This window comes from Haliaeetus albicilla, chromosome 8 (genome assembly GCF_947461875.1).
Source record: "Haliaeetus albicilla chromosome 8, bHalAlb1.1, whole genome shotgun sequence".
NCBI classification, from domain to species: domain Eukaryota; kingdom Metazoa; phylum Chordata; class Aves; order Accipitriformes; family Accipitridae; genus Haliaeetus; species Haliaeetus albicilla.
In genome coordinates, this window is record NC_091490.1 from 37678170 (window position 1) to 37699137 (window position 20968).

At 64.0% G+C, this 20968-nt stretch overlaps 1 protein-coding gene across 2 annotated transcripts; it reads left to right on the forward strand.

Moving 5' to 3' along the window:
* Positions 1-4359: 4359 nt before the first annotated feature.
* On the forward strand, positions 4360-19839 carry CRIP2 (cysteine rich protein 2). Of its 2 annotated transcripts, none has more exons than XM_069789903.1 (8): positions 4360-4523; positions 14589-14683; positions 16644-16701; positions 17181-17321; positions 17497-17565; positions 18006-18100; positions 18391-18448; positions 18613-19839. In XM_069789903.1, the coding sequence occupies exons 1-8, from the start codon at positions 4481-4483 to the stop codon at positions 18678-18680; spliced, it is 627 nt and encodes a 208-aa protein (XP_069646004.1). In that variant the 5' UTR covers positions 4360-4480; the 3' UTR covers positions 18681-19839. The 2 variants fall into 2 exon arrangements, with proteins under 2 accessions (XP_069646004.1, XP_069646005.1); XM_069789904.1 differs by lacking the exon at positions 4360-4523 and adding an exon at positions 9970-9997.
* Positions 19840-20968: the final 1129 nt, after the last annotated feature.

The following is a 20968-nucleotide window of genomic DNA, read 5'->3' on the forward strand; positions in this document are numbered from 1 at the left end:
GGCTCCGCTGTCGCATCCCTGAGCACCCACCGGGAACCACTCCCAGGCCATGGATGGGAGCCTGACCAGTTTTGCCATGAAGCTCCTGCCAAATGGCGAGGACGGAGGCAAAACGCTGGCAGAGCTGGGACAGCTGGCGGTCAGTGGCCATCGCTCGCCACGGCCTGTGGCAGCAGCTGGCTGCTCTGCCATTTGTCACCGCGAGCACCTGGCCGTGGGTCGCGTCCGGGGGTGCGGGAGCTTTAGGGGTGACAGAAAGCTGCAGCGTGTCACCCTGGGGGGACACTCACACTGGGAGACAGAGGGGGCTGGGCTTGTGGGTGCACACAGTGCACCAGCCGAGGGTCTGCGGGCCACACACGGACGACTGTTGTCTGGGCAAGCCCAGCCAGCAGCGGGGTTTTTTTCCTTAACCTTTTTTATTGGATATTTTCGCCCCTAGTTTCTTCTTGCCCTGTAACAAATCCAGCTGATCCTAGGTGCCAGAAAACGTGAGACACACAAGCAGAGGCGAGCAGAGGAAGGCTTTCCAGCCTCAGCTCCCCATATGAGCAGCCCTGTCTGGGTGCGTGAGTTTTTGTGGTATTTGCATCTAGAAGGAAGAAGAAAGAGCTGAGGGAAGTCAGCACGGGGAGGGGGAGAGAGGTGAGCCAAAGGAGAGGCAGCCTGGGGGGAGTTACTCCTTATTTATTCCTTACTTTCCCTTAATCTCCCTGCAAAGCTCTCTGGTTGACCTGCCCTAGGCAGAGGTCCCAAACAGCCTCCTGCCTTTTGAAGGCTCCCGATGGAGGCAATCCCTGCTTCACAGCCAGGGCCAGACCAGCACGGTCAGCAAAACAACCCCAACCACATCTTGCAGCCCCCCTTGCTGCTGCCCAGGGGATGGATGGCCATGTGTGCTGGCACCAGCTTTAGGATTTCAGTCCCACATGGGAAGGGGAATGCTGCAGGGACGCGGCTCCTGCTCCACTCCGTGCAGCATCCCTGCGGGAAGGGGCTGGGTTACAAAACCCTGTCCGCGTGGTCCCCGCTTTATCGGGGAGGGGGATGCTGGGCTGCCAGGTGTTCCGTGGAGGAAAGCCATGCCATGCCAGCACGTCCCCTAAGTGGGTAATTACGGGCACGGCCAGATCAGGGGAGATCGAACATCAGTGCCCCGCGATGCGATGTGTGCTGGGTCGGGTGAGCCAGCTGGCCACAGCGGCTCAGGAAACCCTGAGGCTGTGCGAGGCTGGGTGCCATTGGAGGAAAATGGGTCACCCACCATCGGGGGAGGGCAAGGGCTGGGGGGGACGGTCCCCTCGGCGGGGACGTCCCCAGGCATTGCTGCAGGGCGTGTTGTGCCCTCTCCCCTGGCTGCTGAAAGGCAGCTTTGGCACCCACTGCCAGGAAAACCCCAGTTCAGCCCTCAGGGAGGGATGGAACCCCCATAAATTTCTGACGTAAAATGCATCATTTTCCAAAGGTGACACCAGTGACAGCACCCTAGGCTGGTCCCCAGCCTGCTCCTCCTGGCAGATGTGTCCCCAGCCTGGGTATTAATACGGCTGTCTGGCGGGGGTGTGCCCCCCAGAGAAGCGGTGCCAGGCGTGCTGTCTCTGGAAAAGCTGAGCCATCCCCGCTTACTCAGCCAGTGCCACCTGAGTCACCCATCCCGCTGTCCCCATCGTCCTGGGACAGCCCTGCCCTCGGCGCGGGAGCATGCCAAGCCTAAACCGGGGCAGATTAAGACACGACTGGTTAAAGCCACTGAGCTCCTGGACGAACATATCCGCTTGGGATTTAGCGCATTTGCAGGCAGGGATTCACACCTTTAGGTGATTTGTCTTAATTACCTCCAGCCTCTATGTGTGAAAAGCCCTTGGCAGGCGAGAGCCTGGCTGGGAGCTGGTTCTGCACCAAGGCCAAGCCCTGGGTGTCACCTGCAGCTGCCCCACATGTGCTGCCAGGTGGGTGCAGCCTTCCTCCTCCTCCTCCTCCTCCTCCTCCTCCTCCTGCCTCCCCAGCTCCCAGGGCTGGGACACAAGCTGAGATTTCCTATGGATCCGGAGGATTTAGACAGCAGACCCTTTTTGGGATGTCCCTCGCGGCATGGGAGAGGGACGATGCTGCTGGTGCCGTGCCGGCACCTGCCTGCTGCCGCGGGGTGCTTTAGGGCAGCAGACACACCGGGTACTGTGGAGGGACCCACGCGAGCGCCCGTGGGGCTGTGCTGGCGGAGGCAGCTGGCCTCCCAGAAATCAACAGCTTCCCAAATCCCCAGCTCCTGCCTTATGCTGGCGGCTCCATGGTGGGGCCCGTGGGGCTCAGCCACCCCTCCCTGGGGCCGTGCAGGGCCGGGGCGTCCCGGCCACCGCCACCACCTGCCCCTGTGCGGGGACACCGCAGGCCACAAAGACCCACATTGTTGTGACAGCAGCTGGGCACGGAGTGACGGGGACGCCTGGGTCCTTCTGACTCGGCGGGGTGTGCGGCCGATGGAGAAACCCACTGTCATCATCCCCGTCCCGTCTGCCCCCCGTGCACCCACAGGGCCGGGGTCACCCCGTCCCATGCTGGAGCCCTGGGTTCCCTTCCCAGGGCTGTCTCTGCACCGGGAGCCGAGCGGGCGCTTGGCAGCCGCACCAGCTGCCGGCGGAGAAAGGAGGAATTAGATGACAATGGCGGCGGAGGAGAGCCAGGCTGTCGGCTGATGAATAATGCAACGGCTTCGCTTTCGGGAGCTGCAGATTTCCTGTTTACCGACACTCGGCCCCAGCCTGTGGGGCGACGGGGCAGGGGTGAGACCCCCGGAGCACCCCAGCCGAGGGCCCTGCCGCCCCACTCTCGTCCCCTGAATGTCCCCCTTCCCTGCACCCGCTGCCCGCAGCAGCCCCGTGGTGCAGGATGCGGCCATCCAAGCACAGAGGAGCTTCCCCTGGTGCAGGGGGTCTGCACCCCACCACAGGGCACGTTTTAGGGTGGGCGAAGCCGGCACTCCCGCTTCGGCATCGCTTCATGGCTCCCTGAGCATCCCTTTGCAGCGGCGGTAGCCGGAGGGATTTTTGACACGGGCGTTTCCATGGCAACGGAGCAAAATGGCGCCGGGAACCAGGGAGCTGCTTGGGCGCTGTGGCAAGGCAGCCTGCGCTGCCAGAGCAGGGTTATGGCGGGGAAGGGCCGAGGGTGCCGGGGCAGCGAGTGCGTCTGCTCACCCTACAGATGGGATGGGAGATGCCCGAGCCCCTCTGCTGGGGCTGCCCCAGAGCTGGCACCCTCAACTCACGCCCCGGGCCCACGGCGTGCCTGCGATGGGCAGTGCTGCCCCATGATGCCATGCCACGCGTGCCATGCCGTGCCAGCAAGGCTGCCAGGAGCCGTGCCTTCCTCCCTCCCCTTGCCCGCCTGCCGTCACCGCTATCTCTGCTCCCCCAGGGCCTCTCGCCCTCGTCCCCCCGCCAAGGTCTCCTGTATCAGGCCTGTCGTCCCGGCTACTTAATCTGGGTTTCTCGGTTACCCCATCCGGAAAAAATGTGTCTAAGAATACCCAGCACAGGCACAGCGCTTCCCGGGGTGGGGGGCTGCTGCCTGTCCTCCCCCAACGTGTGCTGCCAGCCCCTGTGCCCTCTGCTTCACCCGGGCACCGTCCCACCAAACCAGCTCCTGCACAGCCGTGGCTGTGAGCGCTCCGGCGCTGGGGCTGGCCGCTGTCAGGATGCAGCCGGTGGTCTCTTGGCCAGTGCAGTTGGTGTTGGGCTTCCTCAGACACCGGCGTGCCACCCCGAAGGACCACAGCACCCGGCTGTACACTCCTCTGCAGCCGCACAGTCCACACTAGTCTTTGACCAGCCTAACTGTGCGCACCCAGAGTTTGAAAGCATCCCCCCAGGTGCTGCCCTGTCCCTAAAAGAGGGGGCTAACCATCCCTTAGCTGTCCCTAAAAGAGAGGGCAAGCCGGTTCCTGTGCTCGCTCCGTTTCTCGCGTGGGCCCTGGGGCTGGGGGTCGTGGCAATGGGATCTGCTGGTCCCGCGGGTCGGTGCCAGCCGGCAGGGATGCAGGACTCACCCGGGGACAGGCGAGGTGGCACCGCTGCTCGGCCGCGCACCGGAGGGGACCGGGCACAGAGCTGGTAAAACCCCACAAGTCACATTGCTTAATTGCAACCTTTGTATTTAATTCCCCCCCCAGGGCAAGGGGAATCGTGACCACTTGCATCCTTGGGGCTTTCGGAGATGGCGAACAGGGCAGGCGAGCTTTGACCCGGGTGGGGGCTCTGCCGGCCGGGCCCGTGCACCTGCCGTGCTGAGCGGTGCCCGGCCGTGCCGAAGCCGAGCCGAGCCGAGCCGAGCCGGGCAGACGCTCCGCGGGCAGCCCCGCCCCGGCCCCCCCCCGGGCGGCGGCGGCGGCGGCGGGGCCAGGGGGCGGGGGCCGGGCGGAGCGGGACGCACGGCACGGCGCGGCTCGGCACGGCACGGCACGGCTGGGCTCCGCTCTCCCGCCATGGCATCCAAATGCCCCAAGTGCGACAAGACCGTGTACTTCGGTGAGCGCATCCCCGGGGCCCGGCCCCGCATTCCCCCTTCCCCGAGCGGGGCGCGCATCCCCGGGACCCCCCGCTCTGTCCCCGGTTCTCCGTCCCGGAGCCGGCGCTCATCCCTGCTTCCCCCTTCCCCAAACCCCGCTGCATCCCCGGGTCCTTTTCTCCTTCCCGGAGCCGGGGTGTGTCCCCGGCTTCGCCGTCCCCAAGCCCGGCGCATCCCCGGGTCCCCCCGCCCCGGCTCGACCGCGGTTCCCCAGCGGGGCTCACCCCAGCGCCCTGCCCGGCAGCAGCTTCTTCTGCCCCCGGGACCCCCCTCGCAGCGGCCGCGGTCCCTCTGCTCTGCCCCCGCCGCCCCCCCCGGACCCCCATCCCCGGGCTGTGCTGGGGGATGCTGCTGGCTGGGTGGCGGGGGGGGGTCGGGGCACCTTCTGCTGCTGCCTGGGCTGAGGAGGTGAAACAGGGGGAGAGGAGCCTCGGTTGGGGTGTGTGCCCGCAGCCTGTTTTGGTGCTGGGGGGTGGGGGGTTCACGTCCCCGTGTAGCCGCTGGCTTGGGTCATAGGGGAACCCAGGCCATCTGACATGGATGGGGTGCTGGGCAGGGGGCTCCTGTGAGCGGTGGGGGTCTCATGGTGCTGAGGAGCAGGCGGTGGCAGGTGGAAACAAAACCTTCTCCTGGCCAATTTGTTCCCATTCCCTGCAAACCTCACTCCAGGTGTGCTGTTCACCCCTCCCCATCTCGCCTCTCACCCAGCCCTCTGCGGGCTCTTCCTAGGCGGGAGAGCTAATGAATGGTTTGGGGTTTCTATGGGACTTTTTCAAAGGCAGCTTCTGGGCTCAAAGGTCCATCTCGGCGTGCCCGGGCTGGGTTTTGGCAGCAGCGAGTCCCTGCAGGTCTCCGAGGGCCCTGCTTGGGGTTGTGGCTGGTCAGGATCTCTGGGAACCGGGGCTGGGGTGTCTCCCGTCGGGCATCCCGGGCTGAGCGCCGCCGCCCAGGTTGCAGAAAATGCCGAGGGCGGAGGTGGGAGCGAGGGCAGATCCCCTGCTTTGGTGCCTCGCCGCCGCTCCCCGATGAGCCTGTCCCAGCCCGCTTCCCCCCTGCGCGGCGATGCCCAGCCGGGACCCTCCCGGGGAGTGACCTGACCCCCCTGGCCCCGGGGTGGGCATCCCCGGGGTGGGCATCCTCAGGGCTGCACTGAAGGCTCAGGGTGGCTCTGGGGATGGATCCAGCACTCCAGCCCGAGCTGCCTCCTGGGACCTGCTGGCCCACGGGGTCCAGCTGGCCTGGCCCGGTGCTGCCCGCCTGCACCCCTCCCTGCCCGTCTCCCTCCGGTGCTCCAGAGTCCAGCCCCTGCTGCTTCAGCATGTTTGTTTGGTGGAGAAATACCAAAGGGTCATGATGGTGCCTGAGCGTTTGAGGCAATGGTGCTTTCATTCCTTTCCGGCCATCTCCAAGTAAACACAGAGAAATAGGAATTTGCTGTCTTCCTCCCTTAAATAAACCTATTTGCGTGGGGGTGGGAAGGGCTCGGCCCCTTGGATGTCTTTCCTTGTGTGAATCTTTTCCTTTTTAAGCAGAAAATAGCATGTCTGTCCAGCCAGCTGGGCACTGGCCCGGGGTCAGCGTCGCTCTTCTCGCTCTGGGGACGAGCCTGGCCTGCGTGGGGGGGGCTGGGGCCGGGCTCAGGGACCCCCACCTCGCTGCTGGAGGAGGCCAGGCTGTGCCAGGAGGTGAAGCACCAGCCCCCAGCAGTGCCCGTGCTCTTTGTCTGTCCCCATGTGCTGGGGGACTTGTGGGTCTCTTGGGGATGTGTTTGGGGGGGGGGAACAGTGCTGTACCCCATGCCCCCAGCTGCGTGCCGTCTCTCTCCCCGGGTGGGTTTCTGTAGGTGTAGTGGTCCATGTCCAGGTTTCTGCTGCTCTTTGGCTTCCCCGTTCCTGCCTCCCCGGGGCATGCCTTCTCCTGCAGGCAGGGAGTAGGCAGGTGCCCGGCAGCCCCCATCACACACTTCCCTGCAGGGACGGCACGGCCCCCGCTGCCCCTAAGAGAGACCGGGGGGTAATTCAAAACGGGAGCGAGCCAAAAACTTCCCTGTGCTTGGAGCTGCGATAGGCTGGAGCGTGTCCTTGCTGATGCCTTGAGCTTTTCCTTGAGGAGCCGCCCAGGCTCCAGCAGAATAAACCCGGGTCTGTTTATTTAATGCATAGAAACTGGATGCAACCTCTGAGCCGTCTTTCCGGGACACGGCTCCTGGGGTTTCCTCCCGATGGACCGCGTGGTTCGGTGGGAAGGCGATGGGAGCGCTGCGCCCGGGGTTTGGTAACGCTTGTGAATTCCTTGGCTGGCCCGAAGCTTAACAGGGAGGTGATTCATAAAGCCCCGCTTGTTGGGAGCGCTCCTTGCATGTACTGAATGAACGCTGGCAACTATAACTTCTCGAATGCCTGGGATTGCAGCCGTGGGTCATGTGTGAGAAATGCCACCGCGTCCCGTTCCCGGCCCCGCGCAGTGTCTGAGCGGCTGACCAACACCAACAATCATGGGTACCGATGGAAAACTCATTTCCAGCCTGCCTGTTGCTTCATGCTCCCTGGAAAAATCCAGTGGGCTCCTCCCTGCGCAGTCAGGAGGATGTGGGCGTTTCCTGAGCTACAGAATGAGCTTTTTTCCTTTAAAAAGCACAGGGAAATATAAAAATAGTTTTCTGGCTTTTTTTTCTTTTTTTTTTTTTTAAAGGCAGGCTGAGGTCTGTGACATTGTTTCCAGGAGCAGCTGGGGCTAACTTTCCTGCTTTGGGGAGGTTGGAGGGATGAGGTGAATGTTTAACCAGAGGAGCAGCGCTGCCGGTGGCTGCTGGGGCCGGTTCCCATCCCACGCTGGCAGGTGGCGTCGGGTTGGGGTTGGGTTTGGGTTATCTCTTCTGGCAGGAAGCGCCGGAGGGACCCGAAATCGCCCGAAGCCAAACAGCCGCACATTTCCCCAGCGCCCTTTTGCATGGCTAGCCTTAAATGAGTTTTGCAGGGTCGCCGGGAGCCCTGGCCAAGCCTTTCTGCCTCCCGTCCTCTCTTCCCAAGGAACTGCGGGGGATCGCGGCGGCGGGGGGTTTCCTGTTTTCCCGTTCCAAGCGGGAGGCAGGCGAAAGCCACAGGGATGCGGCAAGCACACGTGCAGCGGGGCCCGCCGGCGGGCGGCTTTCAGGGAGCTCTCTGCATGTGCTGGGGTGTCTGAGGGCTGGCGGGAGGCTGCTGCGCTGTTTGTTTGGGAAGGGGCATCCTAAAAGCACGTGGGAATTACCCGGTAGCCCCGGGGCTTGTTCCGGCTGTGTCTGCAGCCAGAGCAGCAAAGCTGCTCTCTGAGGACGGTTTGCCGGTGGGGTGCTGGGGGGGGACTAAGGCCAGGGACACATCCAGCTGGGAAGCAAGGAGGGTCCAAGCCTGGCGTGCTCAGAGGGGCCTGCGGCAGATGCCTGACCCTGCTGTCACACTGATGTCCCAAGCGTACCGGAGAAGAGGGGTGCAGTGAGGTGCGGGGTGCTCTCCCTGCAGAGCACCACGCCGGTGGGTCAGCTCTGCAGAAATTCAAGCTGCAGAAGGCGCTCTGCAATTAATAAATAACTGCTGTCCTTAGCTCCGGGCACTGGCTGTTGGGAGACGGTGGCCCACCGGTGCCCGGGCAGGAGAGGCAGGAGGGCTTTATTTCAGTTACAGCCGTCCCTAACAAAGGAAGCGGCTCTTCGAGCGTAGCAGTCGGCACGTCGGCGTCAGCATGGCCCCTGCCTTGCCAGCGCGAAGGCTGGCTGGGCTCCTTGGGTAACTGCCTGCTCCGATGTCTCAGGGCGGCTGAGACCTTGCAGAATGGTAACTAAGGATGCACCAGTTCCCTGCTCCCTGAACAGGGCCCTGCCGGGGGGAGATGCCTCTGTGGGAAGCTGAAGGACGGGCTGATTAGCATTAGCTTTTCCCTCAGGAAAATAGCGCGAGCTATAGAAAATTATCTGTGGGAGGGCGGGACGGGACGGTGTGAGGTCTCGGCCCCCTTGCTCTCGCTCACTGTGAAGCGCGTGCTTTGCTGGAGCTGCTGGGGCTCCCGCACGGTGCGGTGTTGGCATCTCGTGTGCGTGTTTGTGGGCAGTTGCCTGCCTTGCGGGGAGCTGGGGCTCAGCTGCTGTGGGACACGGGGATCCAGGCGGATGCGCCCGCAGGGGTTGTGCCAGGGGTTTGTGCTGGCCGGCCCGGGTGCCCTGCTCTCCCTGCGCTGCCAGCCTGCGGGGAGCGGTGCTGCTCCCGGGGCCGCGGGTACCGGAGGCCGGGGGCTGGCAGGCAGCTCTCTGCAAGCCTGGCTGGTCCCGAGTGCCTCCGTTCGGTGTCTGGTTTGCAGAGCTCTGCACTCACGTCTCAGGTCTCAGGCAGAGCTCCTTGTTTTCCCATCCTCCTTCCCTGTCCCTGGCAGAGACACAGGGATGGGGAGAGGTGATGTGATGGGACTGGAAAGGAAAGGCAAGGAAAGGTGGAGCAGGAACGCTCAAGCAAGAAGTAGTGGAAAATGTGTTGCTGCAATGTTGCAATCAAATACGGAGCCTGGAGCGTGTGCCGTGGTGCCACTTTTGGCTGTGGTGGGGTGGTGGTGCGCATCACTCCTGCCAGCGAGGCCCTGAAGCAACCACGGAGGTGATGGTGGGGTCCTGGCACGTGGGTGGGGAGAGCTCTCCCACCAGCCTGCCGTGCACTTGCCGGCGGGGAGTGCCGGTGCTGCGGCCCCCAGGAGGTCCCGAGCATCCTCTCCCATTGCCATCTCTGTTCATACCGCGTTGCCCACAGCCCTGGGCCAAACCCTGCTTGGAGCTGGTTGTGCCTGTGGCTGCGGGGAGCCAGCAGGGTGGGGAGGTGAGGAGCCGTGGGGCTGGAGGGGCACTTAGACAGGCTTGGCTGCTCCAGCGTGTCTCTGAGTCCTGCTCTCACCAACACGGGCCAGGAAACTGTCTCATCCTCCCGGCGCTGCCCGCCAAAGATGGTATCTCAGTGTGCAGGAGGAACACAGTGCTCCAGACCAGCAACTACCTAGGGAGGGGTTTTGCTTCTGTGCCTGCCCGTGCCCCAGCTCTCCGCTGGCCGCTCTGCCCCTCGCCGTGCGGTGGGGCGAGGGGAGGGCTGCAGGCTGGCTGGATTCCTGCCGCTGCCCGGGGGTCCTGCCTGCACCGCCTCACGTGTGGGTCTGTGCCGCAGCAAGAAAGCAGCTGGTTGCTTGGGGTCAGCCCTGGCTGAAGCCAGTGCCTGGCAAGAAATGCTGCTGATCCTCTCCCAGCATAGCTACGGTCGAGCTGGCCGGCCTCAGAGCCGGAGGGATGCATCCTGTGCGGACACGGCTTGATGAAGTACAGCAGCTCCATGGAAAACACAGAGGGGCTTGCTGGAGGCTGTCCTGGCCCCGTGAACCAGAGCGGGAGGTTGAAGGCTCACGGCCAGGAAAATGCTTGCACTAGGTGAGGTTTTGTCAGCAGAGAGCGGCGGGGTGGACGGGACCCTTGCCGTGCATTAGGGCTGCAGATGGAAATCAAACAACCCTTGCTCGTGCCCAAGCGGCTGGGCTACGCGGGAGCTCGGGTCCTGGGGAGGACCTCGCCTCTGCTCGCCTGGAAGAGAGGCCCTGGCAAGCAGGATCCCCCGCGTGGGGTATTCCTTGTTCCACCCTCCCAGCTGTGCTCCCCGGCGAGCCCATCCTGAGCTGGCTTTGTTGCACACTTGGAAGGAGCCCAGCAAGCGAGCGTCTTTGGGGCCAGAGGGGTTGCCTCGCCTTGCTGCGGGGGAGCTAAATATATACGTCTTGGCCACAAAATCACAGTGCGGTGTAACCGTCAGCACCGGCTGTCTGACGGGGGAGAGGAGCTGCCTGGCCATGGCTGAGGAGGGCAGGAGGGGATGGGGTGGGGGATGTGGGAAGGCAGCACAGACCCTTCCCGGGGGACCGGTGGGGCACCACGGCTGGTGGCGCGGCACGGCACGGCATGGCAGGAAATCCTGAAGCCGTGCCCCCACCTTTTCCATCTCCTGGCCACGCTGCAAGGGGCTGGGGAGAGGATGAGGCAGCCAGCCGCCTGGGCTTTCGGCTTTGTTTCCAGCCATTTACCAGGCTCCTTTCCCTGGGCTGATCTCTCTTATTCATTCCTTTGTGCCTGCAACTGCTTTGAAGCGCATCTGCGGTCGATCTGACAGCATCCCTCTCCTCCAAGGATGCCCGTCACTGGGTGACTGTGGAGATTTGGCATCTTTATCGCCGGACTGGGCTTTGCCAGCCCTTGCCCGCGTCCTCCCAGGGCTGCGGTGGGATGAATGGGGCACGGCCCAGCCCTTTGCAGAGACGCGGCTGCAGCTACGGTTGTTTTGCTGAATAAGCCTCCGGCTGGAAGCAGCGCTGACGTCAGGCCATGGAAATACCTGTGCGAGGGCACGGAGCCGGCTTGGTGAGGCTGGGAGGAGGGATGCTCCCTTCCCACCCTGAGAAGATGCATCCACATCTGGCCCGCGCCAGCTGCCTTGCCTGGGCATGGCGGATAATTAAGGGATGATCTGCGTTGTCTCTGGGGTGGGGCTGCCGCAGAGCCATGGGGAGCTGAATGCCTTGGCAGAGCTGCGAGGAACAGACTGCCTTGGCAGCCCCTTGGGCTCTTTCCCACTCCTGGCCTCTGATTTCCCCCCAGCTCCGGTTCTGGTTCTGGTGGTGCTCCTCGTCAGCGTGGGCTGCACCCCTTGCACGTTGCAAATCCACCCCGCAGTTGGCCACGTACCCAGCCGTGCCTCCACCTCTCCTCCGCAGGGGCATTTCCCCTAGGGGAGAGGTTTATTGTCAATGGGCACCCGGTGCCCACCCATGGCGAGGTGGGTAACCCAGGGCAAGCAAACCCCGAGTCACGCACATTTGGCAGAGGCCAAATTCCTGCAGGCGAGTGCCCTTAATCCGCCCTTCCCAGGGAGTGCTGCACGGCTGGTTTAAATTTGGTGGGCTTGAGGGGAGCATCTTGCCACAGGCTGAGCGGGTCGGTGTGGGATCCAGCAAGCGGGGCAGGACCTGCGTGCGCTCGGTGTGATGCTGAGACGTGGGTGCTGGCCCGTCCCTTCCCGGCGTGGCGGGGCATGGCGTTCGGTGGCGGAGGCTGGGTGCGGCGTGACATCTGGCCGAGCGAAGCCCTCGCCGGAGCCCTGTGCCATCCTGCACTCCCTGCACGGAGCAGGATGGATCCCGGGTGCTGCTTTGCCCCCAGGGTGCTCTTGCAGTGCTGATGGTGGGGTGCCCCCCTGGAGTTGGGGGTGTGGAGCAGGGTTCCCCCCAGCAGCTGCCTGGGGATCTCTGCCACAGCGGGAGGACGTGGGCAGAGGCTTCTCCTCCGGAGCTGATGCAACAGTGGAGCTGGTGTGGCGGGGGGACCGGAAATCTGGGCGCTGGTGCTTTCCCTCCACAGTGATTTATGGGGCAGCATGGCCACAGGCGGGACGCCGCTGCCCTGGAAATAGGCTGGGGTGGCTCCAAGCTGCTTCCTCCGCTCGGTGCGAACAATGCTGCCTGGAAAGCCGTCCCGGCTGTGCCGGCCCCGGCCTTGGCCCCTGGGAGCCCTTGTTTGCAGCCAGAGGATGTCTGACCAACATCTGCATGACATTTCCACCCATGGGCAAGGGGCAGCCCCTGCGGTTCCCGGGCTGTCCCAGTGCCCCGGGAGCAGGATGGTGCACTGGGCCACCTCCTCCCTCCTGCCCTGTCCCCTGCCAGGGGCTGCAGGTGCCAGCGAGGTCCCTCTTGCTCTGCATGGCTCGGGGATGCCTTGGCGGGGGGAGTGCATTTGTCAGGAAGCAGCAGGGATTTACAGCTGTCTGACATATCATGGGGGGAGGACACATTGGGGCGGCATCTCATCTCGCGGGGACAGGAAGGAGATGGTGTGGGCTGTGGCCAGCTGTAATTGCAATGGCCTCCGGAAAACATCCGCTGGGATTTTCCTCCTTGCTTTGTACCTGGGGCCGTGACAGTGCTGGGCCGGGGTGGCGGGAAGAGCTGGGGGTGACGCAGCCGAAGAGCAGCCTGGCCTGGCTGTGCATCCTCTGTGACAAAGCCGAGCGGTTCTTTGGCCCCGAGCCCCTGGCTCAGCTTTCAGCCCATCGCGCTCCATTTTCCTCTCTGGTTGCCCCAGGGAGGCACCCGTTCCTGCTGGGGAGGGCTGGGGGGATGCAGGGTTCCTGCAACAGCCCCAAGGCAGCAGCGTGCTGGGACCTCCGTGTCCCTCTCCTTCGCTTTTGGGGAGCGCTTGCGGGGCTGGGGGCTGTGTGCCTGGGGCTGGTCCTCTGCCCCCAGGGGCAGCTGAGGTCTGCAGAGGAATGGGGGGCAGGCTCCAGCCCTGGCCCACTCCCCGTGTGCTGCCTGCTGCGAGGGGCTGGGGAAGCACGAGCCCTCCTGAGCCCCCTGGCTTGGGGACCAGCAGGGATTCGCCCTGGCAGCTTTGAGCAGGCAGGCACAGACCCCCGGCTGCAGCGGGGCGTCTCTTCACCCTGCCATCTGCTCCCACCTGGGGTTTGGTCCAACAGCCTGGACTCGTGTGTGGCATCACCGGGAGGTCAGTCCAGAGCTGCTTCCAGCTGATGCTGGTCCCCCAAACCTGTCCGCCATGTCCTTGCTTGGGGATGCTCTCAGGGCTCTTCCCTGCACCCCAGTGCGATGGATCCGGCTCTGCCTCCTTGTGCTGCCCTCCTCTGCCACTGGCCACCCTGCTTTGCACCAGAGCTCATTTTTTGGGGGGTGGTGGCAGTTATTTTGACTTATCTTGGCCCTGTGGTGTGCCCCAGACGCAGCTGTTTGCCTTGGGAGGGGGGTGGCTCTGGAAGCCAGGACCTGCCCCCAGGGAGCTCTTGACCCCCATCTTGACCTGATGCAGACAGGTGACATTTGCTGAGGTCCTCAGTGGAAAAAGGGCTGGGAAACCCGCTGCTGTTGCGGAGGTCTTCTTGTAGAGCAGGGCTGGGCTCCGGTTGCGCTTTTATTTGCTTGTTAAATATTTTATTTGGCTCTTTTGATTTAGTTTTACGGTGGCTTTAACAGGATCATGCTGTGTTCCAGCTGTCTCCGCACATGTGCGGGGGAGAGGGAGGGCGAACAAGAATCGGCGGGGGGCACGGGGCAGCGCTTGGCCCCCCAGGAGCTGGGAGGGTGGAGGGACGGTGCGAGGCCGGGGATGCGGGACGAGGACTGGCAGCCCATGCTACCGCCCAGGGTGCTCCTGGCGACGTACAGCTCGGGGCCAGCTTGGAGGAGGTGCATTCACGCAACCGGTCTCAAAGCATTTTCCTTCCCTGAATTTGCCCACCGATGCTTTGAAACTGTTTTTGGTGCCGGCAGCGAGTTGCTCCGCAGGTTCGTGGCACTCCGGGGCAATACAGGGATGGTGCCTGCGTACCTGTCTGCACGTCGCGCCTGCTCCCGGGCTGAAGGCGAGGGGGGAACACCCGCACGCCCAAGAAACAGGTGTTTTCCAGGGCCAAACGTCCATCCTTGGTGACACTGGAGGCTGTCTGCCATCCCGTCCTCCCGGCTGGAGGCGGGTGGGTGTCCTGGGAGCAGCTCCGGAGCTGCGGCCGAGGCTCCCTGGGGAGCCTGAGCAGCTGGGTGTGCGTGGGGGAGGCATGACTGAACGGGTGGGGTGGGCATGGTAACACCAAATATTTGAATGGGAGCAGGGTCATTCTGGGTAACGCGCCGGGTAAAAATAGATGCAGGGAGTAGAAAGGAAAATACTACCCTTGCTGGACTGGCGCGTGGGAAAGGGTGTCTGTGCGATGGCAGAGCCAGTGCTGGCGGGGTCAGAGGCTGGGGGGCGCCCCGTGCCCATGGCCTGAATGGCCTCAAGGACCCTGTGGGCTGCAGCAGAGCGGTCCCTGCAGCGTGGTTGATTTGCACAGCGTGGTTGATTTGCACAGCGTGCCAATGAGCAGCCCCCCTCGAGTGCAGCCCCCCACGGTGCCCGGAGCCTGGCTTCCCCAGGGGCTTTAGCAGGTGCTGGGCAGTCACTCATCCCTCTCTCGTGTTCCCTGCAGCCGAGAAGGTGTCCTCCCTGGGCAAAGACTGGCACAAGTTCTGCCTGAAGTGTGAGCGCTGCAACAAGACCCTGACCCCGGGTGGGCACGCCGAGGTAAGAGCCGCTGGGGTGGAGGGTGGGGGAGCACCCTTCCAGGGGTGGCCTGGTGGGCTCTCCAGTGCTCTCCAGCATCCCAGGGACAGGGAGTCCCAGGAATCATGGTTGGGGCAAGTACCTGGTGCCACACGGGTGGGCACGCAAGCCCAGGAGCACACACTGTGGCTTCAAATGCTGCTGCTGCAACTTGTGGTGCTCAAGAGCTCTCGTACACATGTGGTGCCTCAGCTGTGCCACCCCAATGTGGGCTCCCAGGCTGCCTGTGGCAGGGCTTGGCATGCCCCAGCAAGCACTTGAAGCAGCTCTGTGCACCGGGCAGGCTTGTCTGGGCATCGCAGTGGCTTTGAAGGTGTGCGGGTGCCTAAAGCCTGCAGCAGAGTGTGGTTAAAAATGCCAAAAATTGGGGATGCACGGGTTGCCATGGCGATGCTAGCTCGGCACTGGGGCTTTTGGTGCCCTGGGGCTTGCGCTGGAGCTCGATGCCACCGTGGCTGCCGAGCGCTTGGGAGTGCGAGGGTGCTGTGCCGGTGATGGCAGATGCTCGGGCCTGGGAGCAACTGTGTTTTTCTGGGAGCAACTGTGCAATGCCCTGGCGTGACACCTGGTGCCCTGGGTTTTGCACAGTGCCTGTCATGCCAGAGTGTCACCAGCTCTTTAGCACGGTTTTAGCACGCGGCACAGCTGGGGAGCGGGTGGCGGCGGGGACAGCCGTGCTGGTTGCCACCAGCCCAAAGGGGAGTGGGGCCGGTCCTGCTGGGGAGGATGGGGCTGTGCGGGTGGATTTGTGCTTCGGGCCGGGTTAAGTTCGGGGGATTTGCTGCTTCTCCATATAAGGCCAGATTCTGCTCCCGTGGGGGACGGCAGCCAAGCCCCCACCGACTGCGCTGACAGCAGGATTTGGCCCTTCCCTGCTTTTTCTCCCTCCTTTCAAGCCAGTGTGTCCGGCTGGCTTGGAAAGATGTCGCGGGGAGACCAGCTAAATGTTTACCCTCTCCTCCGGCATGGTAATGCCGCGAGCACGCCGATATTTATGCCTTGCGATATTTTGCAGCTGCTTGCTGCCAGCCAGCTGCCTGCTCGCTCCCCCAGCCTTGCCCCTGGCTCTTCCCAGTCCTCGCCTTCAGCATGGCACCGCTCGGGGAAGTGAGGGAAGGGACATCGCTTCTGCTCGGCTACTGCCCTGCCCGCTTTGGGCAAGGCATCCTTGCCTTGCAGCAGAGGGGATGGAGGGCAGGAGCACGGGGCACGAAGCAGGGCTGAGATGCTGAATGGAGCCAAGCAGGTGATGGGGTGGGCTGGTGCCCGAGGATGGGGTCCCAGTGGGTTTTCTACACGGGGCAGCGTACGTGGCAGCCCCGCTGGCCCCCTGCCCCAGCCACAAATGCTCTTTCTTTTCTTTTGGACTCGGTTTCCGCTGGCCCACGAGAAATGACTGCGGGGAGTTCCGGGGCTTATCGCCTTCTTCGTGCCTTCCTGCGATAATCACCCCCAGCCGATAGCAGCTGGGCTGGGACCAGCAGCCACGCGGGGCCTCTGATCTCAGGCCAAGGCGAGGGGGGAGGCAAAGCTCGGTGGAAGCCACAGTGGTCTGTGTGCCTAAGAATGGCCTGATGGCACGCAGGATGCTTACGGGGCAAAGGGATGCCTTACTGGGTCCCGGTGGCACACCGCCGGGTTGGGGCTCGGAGGTGCCTCTCAGCTGAACTGCCGCAGGGTGCCGATGCTCCAGCGACAGGGCACGTGCGGAGCAGCTGGAGCGTTTCATGCAGGCGCAATCCTCGCGTGCTTGGGTCGGGTTAGGCTGTCGCTGGCAGACCCGCAGGCTGAGGGTGTCCAGTGGGTGCCGTTTTGGGGTGTAGGTACGGCCGTGGTGGTCTCTGAACATCGGTGGGGATGGAAGTGATCCCAAGGGAAGCACGTTGCCGCTCGGCATCCTAACGCTCCCCTCTCTCCCCAGCATGATGGGAAACCCTTCTGCCACAAGCCCTGCTACGCCACGCTGTTCGGCCCCAAAGGTACGTCCGTGCTCCTCCCGTGCCTGTGCGGCTGTGCCCAGGGCTGCAGGAGGGGCCAGGTCCCCCCCATCCCCACTGGTGGGGAGCCGTGGCCCCAAAAACACCCCGGGAGCCAGGCTAGCATGGGCTGAGCCTCAAGCCAGCACCTTGCAGTCCCAGCACTGCTGTCCCCTTGTGCAGAAGGAAAGGAGAGCTGCTGGAGGGAGGGAGGGATCTGTCCTGACAGCTGTCCTTTTTTTTTTTTTTTTAATATTTAAAAGACAAATTCCCATTCAAACAGAAGGTGGAGTTGTTCTCCTATCCCAGACGTGGTTGGAGAAAGCCTGGGTCGGGAGAAAGCAAGTCGGGGCCAAGGTGCAGCAGTGTCTGCAGTGGCCCTGTGGCTCAGCGGGGCTGGGGGAGGTGGGACAGGGGCTGGGGGGAGGATGGAGACCCCGGGTGCTCCCAGGCCACCACAGCCTCTCTCTGCCCCACTGCAGGGGTGAACATTGGCGGCGCCGGGTCCTACATCTATGACAAGCCGCAGATTGAGGGGCAGACTGCTCCGGGACCGATCGAGCACCCGGTGAAGGTGGAGGAAAGGAAGGCGAACGCTGCACCTCCCAAGGGACCCAGCAAAGGTGAGGGGCAGGGCAGGATGGACAGCCTGGCCCTCTGTCGTGGCGTTCAGCTGCTCCAGAGCCACCACGTTTGGTGATGGTGTGGGGTGCAGCATGTGTGGGGGGTCCTCCGCACCCATGTGTCCTGGCTGAGATGTCCCTCCGCTTCCCACGCTCATGCCCTCTCTTTTTCCAGCCTCCAGCGTCACCACCTTCACCGGGGAGCCCAACATGTGCCCACGCTGTGGCAAGAGAGTCTACTTTGGTAAGGTGGCGAGCGGGCAGTGGGTGCATGCCCCGGGGTGGCACGGCACCGCAGTGCTGGGGCTGCACGCAGGACCCCTGGGGCACGCAGAGGGGCTGGGAGGGGGCTTTGGCTCAGAGATGGGGTTGGGGGCACAGAGGGATGTGCCCAAGGAGCCTGCAGGGATGGGTCCTCTTGGAGGAACTCCTGGGTGCAGGGCTTCATGTGCATCTTGTCCGCTGCTGTCACCTCCCAGGTGGGTGGCGTGGGCTTAATAGCTGTCCTCGGCCAACCTCTGTCACCTGTGAGGCAGCAGAGGGGTGGGAGAGATGCGGGAGGCTGGGGTGCACAGGGCTGTCTTGGGATTTTGTACACAGAGGTGACGTCCCCACGGGGTGCGCTCCCCCTCAGCATGTGTGCGGGGCGGCTGGTGTGACCTTCCCTCCTTGTCCCCGCTCTAGCCGAGAAGGTGACTTCGCTGGGGAAGGACTGGCACCGTCCCTGCCTACGCTGCGAGCGCTGCAGCAAGACGCTGACCCCAGGGGGCCACGCTGAGGTAAGGGCATCCCAGCCCTGAGACCCCCAGGCAGCGCGCGTGGGGGATGCCAGCGTGCCGTGGGTGAACTGTGCTGTGCCGCGCCGGTTGGGCAGCCCCTGCTTTTGCAAGAGCGCAGGGCAGGGCTGGCAGGAGCAGCCCTGGGGGCACACTGGGGGTGCTGGGGTGCCGGTGTCTTCAGGGGATGAGCAGAACGGGAGAGGTGCCCAGTCAGGGGGATGTGTCCTGGGGACTGGCCTTTCCCCGGCCCCTCGCCCCCAGCGACACGCTTCTCTCTCTGCCCTGCGCAGCACGACGGACAGCCGTACTGCCACAAGCCCTGCTACGGGATCCTCTTCGGGCCAAAGGGTGAGTGCCTGCAGGCGCGTGGGGTGGGGAGCCGCTCTGGGGGGACGCACCCCACCTGGGCTGCTGCTCTCGATGCTCGTGCCATCGCCCAGAGGGGACATCTCCCTGGCGCGTGCCACCATCCCACCCGGCTGCTCACCCTCCTGCATCTCCCCCCCATGCAGGAGTCAACACCGGAGCTGTGGGAAGCTACATCTACGACAAAGACCCCGAGGCGAAGAACCAGCCCTAGACGGTGGCGTCCCCCTGCCCGCTCGCCCGCTCTGTGCCCCCGTACTAACCCCCTGCTCGCAGCCGGAGCAGACCCTCACCAGGCTGGCCACGGAGCTGTGCTCTCTCTGCTGTCTCTACTCCGGGCAGGACGGCCCTGCCCTCCGGATTATATATCATAGTCTCTAATATAAGCTTCAGTGTTTAAAGGCAAAGGTAGAAGGTGTCTCTGGTGGTTCCCAATGTGCTCTGCCCTCCCACCAGCCCCCCCTGAGCGCCGGAGGCAGGGGCAGGTGTGGGGATGTCACCGTGTGCAGGGGACAGCAAGTGGCACCCGAGGGGCTGAGAGCAGGGTTTGGGGGGGGGGAAGGTGGTGGTAGGAGTCCCACCATGGAAGGGTGCTCCCTGCTGTCACCCACACGGAGGGTGAGGGAGCTGGGCAGGCGTCCCGCGGCGCTTAGGAACGGGGGCTGGTGGTCAGGGCACCCAGCCCTGTTCCTTGGCAGCCGCTGGGGACGTGCGGGTCCCCTGAGGACTCTGGCCCACCTGGCAGCGCTGCCCTTCTCCTGGCCCTTCCCGGGCTCCCTGCCCTGGCTCTCGCTCTCCCCAGGACCTGCAGCCAACCCCAGCCGCCGTTGGGGTTGCAGGGTCTGGCACCTCCCTGCATCCCCATCCTTGCATCCCCAGGGCATCCCAGTACGTGCACCCAGGCAGGTGCCCGACCTGCTCTGCTGGCTGGTTTGGGTTGGTGGCCACCCCTGCAGCCTTGTCCCCCGCCGGTGGCAGAGCCCGTGCCGGGGGGGGGGGCACCCGGTGGCTGCAACCCTGGGGGAGTGGGCTGCTCCCTGCCTTTGGAGGGCAGAGCGCATTGGGCTGGCGGCTCGGCAGCAGGATGCCTGCCTGCTTCCCAGAGCCGGAGGTTTCTCATTGTTGTTGTTTATTTATAAGCAGTTGTAAATGTGCCCCTCGCTTTGGAGAATGACACGTACCCCCCAGTCTCACCCGACCCCCCCGTGCACGCCCAGCCCTGCTGCTGCCCAGGGGGCCGGGGAGGGGGCTGGTGCAGGGGACCCGCCGGGGCGGCGAGCCCTGGGGTGCCAGCACCCCGCTCTCTCCGGGCTCCCTTGGCCGCTGCGGGGCTGACTTTTGTTATTTGCTGACAATAAAGGTTTTGAGAGATGCGTTGTGCGCCTCAGCTCTGGGGGGAGGTGGGGGAAGCTGTGTGTGCCACGCAGCATCCCTCCGGTCCTGGGACAGCGTGGCGACGCTCCCGCTACTTGTTCTGCCCCACCTGGCTGCTCCTGGGGCAGGACAGAGCAGCTTTAGCCCCAGCCGAGCCTGAGCTGCCCAGGCCAGAGCTGCTTTTGGTGCAGCACAAGCTGTGGCTGCTCCCCGGGCTGTGAGCAGGACAGGCTTGTAGGAGATGGGGATGGGATGGGGTGGGGTGGGATGAGACAGGATGGGATCCGATCCTCCCTGGCTTTACAGGGTGGAAAACTGATGGAGGGATGTTACGTAGAAGGTGACGCTGTTCCCCCCCAGCCTGGGCTTGCTGAGCAGGCGCAGCGCCTGAGCTGGGCTGCCGGTGGGAAAGCCCAGCCTGGCGGCAGTGGGGCAGGAATGCAGTGCGGGGGCATGGGCCACCCCCAACCCCTGGGAGCTGCCATGTCCCCAGCCAGATACCAGCCCCACTGCCAGACCTGGTTTTAGACATCCAGCTATTCCCCCTAGGAGCTTGGCGTCTGGAAAGCAAGACGTGGAGGCTGGGGCTGCCAAGGCAAACACTGGCTCTGGGAACTGCCGCTCTGGCTCGTCCCCTCCGGCAGGTTCTTGCAAGAGCCCTGTTGGGCTGGCTGTGCCCCCCCAGGGCTGCAGGCACCCCCCCGGCCTCATTTTCTGGGGAAAACAGGGACCTGGTGCCCCCTGCAATGTCTCGCATCCTCGTAGCAGCCTCAGCCCTAGAGCTGCTCCATCCCTGTGCAGGAGAGGGAAGGGTGGGCACCAGCCACAGCCCCCGGCCTTGCTCCTCGCCCAGGCACGACTAGGAAACGTAGTGGGCACTGCAGAACAGGAACGCTGGCTCTGCCTGTGCATTGCACCTGCGGGCAGCGTTTGGCCACAGTGGCATTCCCCGGGGCTCAGGCAGCCGGCAGAGCAGCGGGTACGGGAGCCGCTGGTTTTCCCTCTCCCAGCAGCAATCCCAGCACCACGCAGCCTTTTCCCAGGCACAGAGGGCTTGGTAGCGCGGTTCCTGGGCCGGGGAATGGGCTGTGTTTGTGTTCTGGTGGGGTTTCTATAGAGACTTGACCC

Excerpts from the sequence above, each read along its gene's own strand:
- CRIP2 (XM_069789903.1), top strand. The coding sequence starts at position 4,481 with ATGGCATCCAAATGCCCCAAGTGCGACAAGACCGTGTACTTCG. Across the intron at positions 17,322-17,496 it reads TCCCAAGGGACCCAGCAAAG|CCTCCAGCGTCACCACCTTC; the intron begins GTGAGGGGCAGG and ends CTCTTTTTCCAG. Across the intron at positions 17,566-18,005 it reads TGGCAAGAGAGTCTACTTTG|CCGAGAAGGTGACTTCGCTG; the intron begins GTAAGGTGGCGA and ends TCCCCGCTCTAG.